At 43.3% G+C, this 9832-nt stretch overlaps 1 protein-coding gene across 1 annotated transcript; it reads right to left on the bottom strand.

Moving 5' to 3' along the window:
* Positions 1-9616, bottom strand: kpna5 (karyopherin alpha 5 (importin alpha 6)). Its single transcript, XM_041043489.1, has 14 exons — positions 9530-9616; positions 8201-8334; positions 6580-6678; positions 6357-6456; positions 5834-5928; positions 5553-5684; positions 5294-5382; positions 5104-5203; positions 4806-4969; positions 3942-4020; positions 3196-3321; positions 2989-3116; positions 2693-2871; positions 1-2111 (listed from the first exon to the last, which is right to left on the bottom strand). Exons 2-14 carry the CDS (start codon positions 8327-8329, stop codon positions 1924-1926), a joined length of 1608 nt encoding a protein of 535 aa, XP_040899423.1. The 5' UTR covers positions 8330-8334; positions 9530-9616; the 3' UTR covers positions 1-1923.
* Between the last annotated feature and the right edge of the window lie 216 nt (positions 9617-9832).

Below are 9832 nucleotides of genomic sequence, written 5' to 3'. Positions count from 1 at the left end.
TATGGTTTGTAGACAACAGATCAATTTATTAATTCTTGTTACACAATGTAAGTGTGCATCCCCACACAGAAGAAGAGCCAGGCATCAGCACAGACAGCCTGAGCCAGCTTCACAGTCAGACCCCTGTGATCCAGTCAGTGTTAGGAAACCACAGACCGTGGCTGAATACAGTGATCCACTCTTATACACGGGCTGCTGGAGCATTTCTACTGAGAGCCACAATAACACAGCAAATGAATTCCCAAACAGGAGAAAACAAAAAAACACTACCAAACCTAAAAAAAAAGAAAAAAAAAAAGATATACAATCATACAAACCAGAAATATTAGAAAACTATACACCATTGAGTGTGCTTGATGTAATTTCTGCATTACAAATATTTTCCATTTCACATAAATATAGATTCATTTCATGTTCGGTCTTCCACCAGTTACTGTTGCTGTACTCAAAATGTGCACGTATTGAAGAACTGTCAAATCATGGTTCAGGGGGGTGGGACAAAAACCAAAAACCACTGTGCTTCCATCTTAAGACTTCAACCACAAAATGAGAACATGAAAAAAAAAAGAAAAGAAAAGAAAAGAATCAGAGGGTTCAGAGGAGACAAACCACCTCAAAGTAAAACAAACTGTCCAGGGTGCATCAAGGAGAAGCAGTGAAGGATTGGAAATACTACAACTGCATATCAACCAAGAAACTTAATTGCATATTACACCTTTCTTACATGTATATATAATATACAAAACCTTCCACGTCGGTCGACTAATCCCATCACATCAAGCAAATGATTGCAGGCAGAAAAATAATTTAAGATATATCATACTGCTAGTTCAGAGCGACAAACTAGAAACCAGAACATCTCATTTAACTAGCAAGATTGTAGCACACACTGCATCATGTAACATCGACGGCGCCTGTCCTGCTCAGATACTGCTCTCTGAAATAAAGACCATTTAAAACAAGCAGCAAAAACACCAGTGAACAGCCAACACTGTTACAGATTCCAAACTAACTCAAGCCGGCAGGGCTGGTTACGTAATCCAGGAAGCAGTCGGCTTGGGTCAGAGGTGAGCGTGGAGAACAGGAGCTCTCTCCACAGCTCTCAGAAGACAAATAAATAAAAGACCTTGAGTCTCCAGTTGCTTGTGAAGTCCTTTCAGAACAGGACAGGAGAGGAGAAAGAACCCCGGAGAGCACATGGCAGCTGCTTCAGACTTAAAGTATGGCATCACCAGGACGTACAGTAGTACTGTATTTACATCCGCTAACCTGCCTACCGACTGCTGACAGGTCAGCTACGACACCCCGAATATCAACACCAAGGATTTCATTCAAGATTAGATTTTAGCCATAATAAAAAAAAAAGAATCAGTCTGATGCTTTATATCTGTTCATTTAGGGCTTTTCTTTCCCTCTTCCGGTTCCTTTCTTTCTGAAGACTGAAGAGGTAGTTTCACATTCAAAAAGGGATATGGATGCTGATTTGGAGTTTCTAATTGTAACATAAATATTATGAACTTCATTTCGAATGATAAAAAAATATCACAGGAAGTCAGAGGAACATCATACTGTAGCACTAAAGAAATAAAAGAGAATTCTTCTTTAACATGAATTGGCTTTCCATGGCATAGACATCGCATCAGTGGGATGGAAACCAGCAAACGCTAAGCCCTCCATTAGGGCTCCCGCAGTCTCAAACAGTGTCAAGGAGCCAAATGAGCTCTCACTGTCCGTCTCCATATTCACAAATCTCTGTGTCTCTCCAGAGTATGTGTTGCTGTGAAGGCATAGTAGAAGTGGAGGAGTGGGGAGGAGCTGGTGGAGCTGGCCCAGCAGAGACGAGGTGAGGTCTCAGGAGAGTTGGCAGGCCGGCAGGCCGGGGCTCAGAGACCAGGAAGAAGGGGCTGCGGAGCTGAGGTGGGGTTAAAGCTGGAAACCCTCCATGGGTCCTTCCTGTTGCTGGAAGACAAACTGGCCTTGACTCTGGTCCACCTGTGGAGCCAGGCTGGCGTCCTCCTCCTCCACGCCGAAGTAGTGTTCAATCAGGTCGAAGGCCTTCTGGTAGATCTCCTGGTTCTCATGGCTCTGCAGGAATTCGATCTTGTCCAAGCCTGCAGGGATGTGCACACAAAAACAGTTCATTACATTCAGTTTCTTCAGTTTCAATCCAGGATGCTTTATTGACAAGAATGAGATGAGATGAGATGAGAAAGAACAGAATCATCAAGTAAAATAAAAACTACTATGGTCACCGAGTCTGTATTTGGTCAGTATCTGTCTCGGCTTTGTGTCTCTGACAGTAAGGACATATACTCTGCCAGTTTATATTCATGGTTCGGGACCAGAGAGCAGCTAAGTTTGTTCTGAGTTTTGGTTTGATTTGTCCAATGTTCTTTTGTTCATCAGAGCAAACAGTTTGGTTTGTTCCTAAGGAACATTCTTAGGACAGTCAGCTGTTTCCATTAAAATATAAAACCTTCTTTATCAGCTGCTGGATTGCTTCATTAGTACATGTCTCAACCAGAGATTATCCGATTCTAAAACCTATGACTGTGCAGAATCATTGGCTCACAGAGTGAATCAGCAAAAAAGAAAAAAATCTGAGAAGGCAGTGAAGGTGTTGGTGTGGTGCTGTGGTGATGTACTTTGGTATTTTGTACAGTTACTCGTGTGATGTACTGCAGGGTTGTACCATAAGCTTCCTCAATGAGAGCACAGTATGGGTTGATGCCCGTTCCTTTCTGTTTGGCCTCCTGTTCTCCAAGTCTGAGGATGTTCTCCAGGCCATTCAGAGACACCTGCACAATCTTAGAGTCCATCACTGTCAGCAGGTCGCACATGGGTTTGATAGCGTTCAGAGACACCAGATACCTGTTCACACAGGGAGACATCATGATCAAATAACCCTGTTATACATGAGAGAAATGTCAAATTCCTTCAGGAAGGGGAACCAGACTCTGACACAGTGTCAAAGCCTGGTAAAGGCACCTTATCTGTGCAGGAGTGCCCCCAGAGGTGGCGTTAGTAATGGCCCACGCTGCCTCCTTCCTCGTGCGGAACTCGGCCTTCTGAAGGATCTCAATCAGTACAGGGAAGATGTTGGCATCAATCACATTCTGACAGGAAGAAGAAGAGAGTTGTCAGCAGCCCTTCATCAGACGTGACACAATAAATCCAGGTGAGGCCAGCCTGTACCTGAATCTGAGCTCTGTTTCCTGCTGTGATGTTGGACACAGTCCAGCACGCCTCCTTCTTGATGGACTCTTTGGGACTGCTGAGGAGGTGGAGTAAACATGGCAGTGCTGAACAGTTCAAGATTACCTGAGAGGACAAACATGTGAACAGACATCAGAAAGCTCACTCTGTTTACACCATCAAAACACGTCTCATATCCAGATTGGATTTACATATGATTTTTAACCAGATTACATTTACACCTGGTATTAATATGTGTCTCCAGTGTCCACACTAAGATCTGATTGCTCTGTCCAGCTCACATCACATCCTCCTCTCGTTTGCATGGGTCCAAAAAAAAAAAAAAAACAAGAAACAAAAACAAAAATGACAGAAGAAGAACAGAAAAAGATGGCAGTCATCAGTAAAGAGGACAGTGAACCTTTACAGATGAAGACTGGGTGTCAAACCCACGTATGCGCCATCAAACTTGATTTTACTTGCAGAAGACTGTGGTGGATGTTATCCAGAAGAGACACGCACTTGCACTCAGAGATAAAGCTGGACAAGAGGGGCTTTGGCTGGATCACAAACTGTCCTCAAGGCACCTTAGGTGCATTTACACCTGTACTTTCATGTGGTCAAATGTTATCTGGCTGCAATATGATCACGCAGCACACATTTTAATGCCAGGTGTAAATGCAAATAAATCCGTGAAGAAATAAAATGAGGGAATCAGTGTCTACTGTGAGTAACTGAGTCTCTACCTGAGTCTGGATGTCATCTCCTGTTACAATGTTGCCCACTGCACGTAAAGCAGGAGAAACAACCTTATAGTCACTGTGCCTAGAAAAACACAAAGAAACATTCACACGGTGAACAGTGCTGAGGTGAGAGTGATGTGCTAATATTCAGCTTTGTAGAATTTGACAGGTTTCACGCTAAAATATTGAAAAACTGACACTATTCAATTAAAGAATATATACCAGTATTATTTATGCAGCTTTATGGGCGGTGCCAACTTCATACTCACCTGGCCTGCTGTGGAAATTCAGGGGAACCACAAGGGGAACCACCAACATTTGTCTCTGAGCCTGAACCAAAGTAAACTCCGAAATCAGCCGTCTGGAACAGCTTATGTTATGGCTGATGACAGAGGGACCCACATCCAGCTCAGCATGGCAGCTAAACACACCAGTTTGTTTTTATATGTGTGAGGCTGACCGTCATTGTGGTTATAGTGTCTTCTGAGGAAAGGTGACTTAAGTTACAATAAATGAATTTGCAGGTTTGATCAGCATTCGCTGGTTGTGCTTTGTCCTTGAACCACCACAATCTAACATTTAGAATCACGACGGTCGCTGAAAGAAAAAGCCTGAACGCTGAACCACAGCAGCCATCCCAGGCAGCTGCTCTCTGTGTTTACTGTGAGTCAGACTCAGAGACAAGTGTTTGAAACGATTCATGTAACAATCAGGGTTTTTTTTTTTTTTTTCGTTAAAGCTTTTGTAGGCTTGTACCGCTTGCCCGATATATTTGTTTCCCTAAATGTCAACGATGGGGCTGGAAAGTGCAGAGTTAGCATGGTCCATAGAGCCATCTCCTATAACATGGACCTGTCCGTTTCTTACATGAGCAGCTCCACCAGTCTGCGACAGACCCCGGAGTCGATGACCGTCTGGATCTTTTCATTGGGGCCATCAGAAAGGTAGGACAGAGCCCAGCAAGCATCAGCCAGCACATCTGGATCACTGCTGAACAGAAGCCTGGACAGCACGCTGAGACAAGGAGACACCTGACACACAAGAGAGACAGCAAAGACAGGGGGGACAGCTTAGCACCAGAGGTAGATGAACAATATAAGAATTCAGGCTGAAAGCAGAAATAAGGGCTCCAGTATTCCACTTTAGTCGTGACAAGACGACTCACCTTGGCAAAATCCGGAGGCGGGTTTTTCCCTCGGCACAGGTTTGACAGAGCCCACACTGCATTGCGGGTTGTTGTGAGGCGGTTGGATTTAGCGAGCAGCCTGGACACGACAACAACACAGGACCCAGATGTTGTAATGTCTATACTGTGATGTCTGACACATTCAGAGAGACAGAGGCAAGACACTCACTGTTGTAGAGACGGCAGGATGCCACAGTTGAGCACGTAGTCTCTGCACTCTGCGTTATCTCCTGCTATGTTCCCCAGCGCCCACACCGCCTGAAACACAACACACAGTCAGACACACTCACACTCAGGAATGTAGTGTCTCACAGCTAAAAGGACATCCATTGTCCCATGTTCTGTTTTTGTTTCCAATGGCTTCTGCCATTTTATAGTCTATAATAAGACTTATCCCATATTTAATATATTATCTCGTGGCCTCTCACCTGTTCCTGGACGTCCTCGTACTCAGAGTTCAGCAGCTCAATGAAAATGGGAACAGCTCCAGTTTCAATCACTACCTTGGTGTGCAGGAAGGTACCGGAGGCGATGTTGGTCAGTGCCCAGGCTGCCTCAAACTGTCGGAAACACACACACACACACACACAATACACACATGGCAGAAATTTAACACATTCATTACTGTGACTGGTACAGGTTAAGTCTAGACAACTGCTCACTTCACACGGTGAACACAGAAGGTTTCATCTGATAGCCGAGCTCTCACCTGCAGTGTGCAGTTTTCACTCCTCTTCAGGAAGTCCACGAAACGATTCACAACACCAGGAGTGGAAATGACCTCGTCTATGGGGGGGTTGGGCTCTGTGCAGAAGAACAGATCAGACCTCATCTCTTACTGAATGTGGATATAAAGCTAACTTAAATATGACATGGACACAAACCATTACAGAGTTCAGTGATTCCACTCTGAACATTGTCTAGTAATTTATTACTCAAACACATGTGAATTATTTTTTATATTTGTTTTTAATGACTTACATTTAAATCTTTAGTGGTCACTGCTGTGGCATGTAGTGATTTTAAAAGTCAGTGCCAGTAAAGCTGCTGGAGATTATTACTTGAATTTCAAATCAAATAATTTGGATAAATATTAGGATTCCCAGGTGTGTGTTTTCGTTCACTTGGTGTGGGTAAAATGCAGAGAGTAATTTCATTCCCAGGAGGGATCAATAAAGTAATTAAAATTTAAAAAATAAATAAATAAATAATTTAAATAATGCAACACAAACCTTTGGAGAGTAATTTCCTGAATTTCTGTGTAGCAATCAGCTGCTGGTCTGGGTCTTCAGAGAAGATCATCTGAATCATATCTGGAGTTATCACCCCATCCTGCACAAAAAAAAAAAAATCAACATCAAATCAAGATAGATTAGGGTGATATTGGGGCTCCAGCTATAAATACCAGATCAGACAAACACATTTAAAGACAGAACACAGTAAACTAACACTTACACCTGCAACAGGTACTGTGGAGCTGATGTCTGGATCCTGGATTGGACATTCCAGCATTGATTCCTCATTTGGTACACATACATTTCTCCTCTTGAACAGCTGTGGGCACAGAGTTATGGTCACATGATTAACCTGCTGTTACACATACCAACACATTGACAATAGAATAGAACTGAGTTTTATTTTCCATTTGCACAGATACATTGATGTACATGTGCATTGGAATTCTTGTGCATCTCCCCCCTGAGTCAAACTTACTAAAAGGTTTAAATAATACAATAAAATAAGAAATAAAATAGAATAACCAAGAAATAAATACAAAAGAAGAACAAGATAGTACACTTAAAATACTAAGAAGTTCTTAAGAAAATTAGGTGCCTAATATAGGCACACCGTCACTTCCAGTATGTGATGTTTCACATGGTGATATTGCACATATAGAAATATTTCACATGGTGAATGTAAGGACATATTGCACATAGTGATAACAGATGTATACAAGAAGGACACACAGAGGTTTCATTGTAACTGAGACCATTTAAGGCCCTGAAAACTGGAGACGACAGAGATCTGTCTGATGTACTGTTATAATAATTATCGATTACACAAATACTAAAGATTTGACGCCTAAATGTTGGAGGGACCCAAATCCCCCAAACTTGAAATTTCCCCACTGTTTGTGTTTTGAGATAATCTGTGAAATGACCAAACAGCTCCAACAGTTTGGTCATTTCATGACCTTTACATTTGCCTGCCTGTGTGGTATTCTGGTGCCCAGCCCAGAGCACACGGTGCACAGGTAGAAGGTTTGTTCAAATCAGGCAGTACAAGGAGATATGTTGATATTTCGGTGGAAAATGTGTCTTAGATGTAGTGCTGAGAAAAGGTGTCTCAGAACCACAGCTGCTTTATACTGTACAGAATACTGCACAGCCTCTGAAGGCAGCGGCACACACTGATAAGTCTGCAGCCTGATTGGAGAAGTGCTGCACCAGAGAGCAGAGACATGGAACGCACGGATCACTGTGTTTACCTTTATTACATTACATGCACATGACACTGGGCTGCTACAGAAAAACCACACACCTCTACTCTCTGTTATAACTGTGTACTCTGTTGTTTATCAGGAGACAGTAAACCACTGAAGCTCATTCAGACCCTGTCACAGCCTCTTTTCCATTTTTTTTTCAAATATCAGTGGATTTTTTCACGTTTTATTTTTGAAATTCACAACAAAGCATTGATGATGCGACACACTTTTAGGACACAATTACTGACGTCAGCAGCACCAGACTATGTTATCTAGACAAGTGCTATATAAATACTACCGACTTCTTTAGAAAAACACACACACACTATCGGCTTCTGCTGCCTGTCCTCATCTGATGTTGTTGTCATGCTTCACTGTGGTTGGCACAGCCGTTTCACAGCGATGACACCGCTGATGTGACTCGCTAAGAGTGTACTTGTTAACCACCACACCCTCTGATCCATACACCTAAGCCAGCCCTTTAGCACTTTGCGTTGGGTTAGAGGTTTGCGTTTGCTGTTGCACTTAAAATAGAGCCATTCATGTATTAAAGGGTTTTAATCAGGAGGTTCAATGTGAAAAGCTGTTTACCTGCTCCTCTCTTTTCTGCTTGCGTAGCTGGATTCCTTCCTCCTCTCTCCTTCGACGCATCTCCTGAGGATTCAAGGCTTTGTTCTTGTAGCTCTTCATCCTGTAGCTGTCTTTCCCTGGACTCGCCATCGTGTCTTAAGAGTCAGGGTTAAAGACAAACATTTGCTCATGTATACGTTGAGGATGTGTGACTCTGTCACAGCATTCTGTTCTAGAAGCCAAAACGTAAATATCAACCATCACTGTAATTAACTAAACCTGTATTTACACAGGATATGTTGGTTGACTAAATATGCGTTTTTCTTTACAGCAAAACTCTGTTTGCTCCTACACTAAAAAATACATTTCTTTCAAACGAGATAAGAAGCTATTTGTTTCAGATTTAGCAACTAGCTACTTTCCATCTGCAGTTTTCGGTTAGGTGCACACAAGAGTTTTGTGCTTCCTTGTCTCCCTCTGCAGGTTCATCTGACTCCAGAGCTGTATGGTCTGCATCTGCAGCTGTCGGCCATCTACTGCCCCCATTATTAGTCTCAAGTACCATCATGAGTCCTATCATTTGTCTTACCATTAGCTTTACTGCTATAATTGTTAGTCTTCTTATGAGTCCTATGACGGGAACCTGCAATGTGCTATGTTCTCTTTCTTCCTAAGTAGCAATTCGGGAATTTTGACAGACACCAACTTGGAAATTAGCCAATACTTTAAGTGTCTCTAATCTACATCTGCACCGCGAATCGGTTTCCAAACGCTGAGGATTTGGCGTGTTTATATCCCTAAACACTGAGTGATTTTACACCCTGGGTGGTGAAGGTGCAGACCACAACATGTTTATGCGCACTCTCTAGTCACCTGAGGAGGGATCAGGGTCGTAAACAGTGATGGACAGCTGCATCTCTGGCCTTAAACTAACACCGGTGTGAGACGTCTGCGGTGCAGGCCGTGTTAAGCAGCGTTACAGCAGCCGCCTCCCCGCATTTGAAAGGAGGTCATGTCCAACTCCCTCCAGCAACCAGCTGGCTGTACATGCTAACAGTCAAGGCTGCCCTGGACCGAGCTTGTTCAGCCACGGACTAAACGCACACAGCTGAGGCCAATCATCCAGCAGGACTTTGTTTAGTGAACTTTACCAACACCTATCCGAGCAACACAATAATGTAGATTTGGGCTGTTCCTGGTCAGTTACTCAGCTAGCTTCACGGTTAGCTCCTCAGCTAACACTGCGTTGTGTCACATATCTCGGATGTATTTAGCAGTACTGACAACCACATCCGCTTCCACAGCACACTGACATTACACTGAGTCTTACCCACTGGAGATCTAACGTACCTGAAAATGTGCACCGGTGTTTAATCGTTACAACCTCCGCTACTCTCCCTCCGTTTACAGGAGCAAAATGGCGTCCTGCTAAAACTCTCCCAGCAAGCCCCTCGCGTCAACAACAGCTCACGTCACTTCCGTCAGCTGTGTGAGGTCGGCCCGGGTTAGAACGGTTACTGCACCGTATGGTCAAAAAATGTCCTTTCACAACTGCTCGTCCTTCACCTTTACTTGACTTCATGAGGTCAAGGAAAATCGTGAAGTAGAATTCAGAAGGACTTAGGAAAAGAAAACCACGGTGAATCCGACTGC

This window comes from Toxotes jaculatrix, chromosome 8, assembly GCF_017976425.1.
Source record: "Toxotes jaculatrix isolate fToxJac2 chromosome 8, fToxJac2.pri, whole genome shotgun sequence".
Taxonomy (NCBI): Eukaryota; Metazoa; Chordata; class Actinopteri; family Toxotidae; genus Toxotes; species Toxotes jaculatrix.
The sequence above is the reverse complement of the archived record's forward strand: the minus strand, read 5'-3'. Positions and strand labels throughout refer to the sequence as shown.

What these genes read in the sequence shown, in the direction of transcription:
- kpna5 (XM_041043489.1), bottom strand. Translation starts at nt 8,329, where the DNA reads ATGGCGAGTCCAGGGAAAGACAGCTACAGGATGAAGAGCTACAAGAAC. An exon ending in ATCCTGCCGTCTCTACAACA is followed by an intron (nt 5,204 to 5,293) that starts GTGAGTGTCTTG and finishes TGTCGTGTCCAG; the next exon opens with GCTGCTCGCTAAATCCAACC. An exon ending in AGACTGGTGGAGCTGCTCAT is followed by an intron (nt 4,021 to 4,805) that starts GTAAGAAACGGA and finishes GTGTTTTTCTAG; the next exon opens with GCACAGTGACTATAAGGTTG.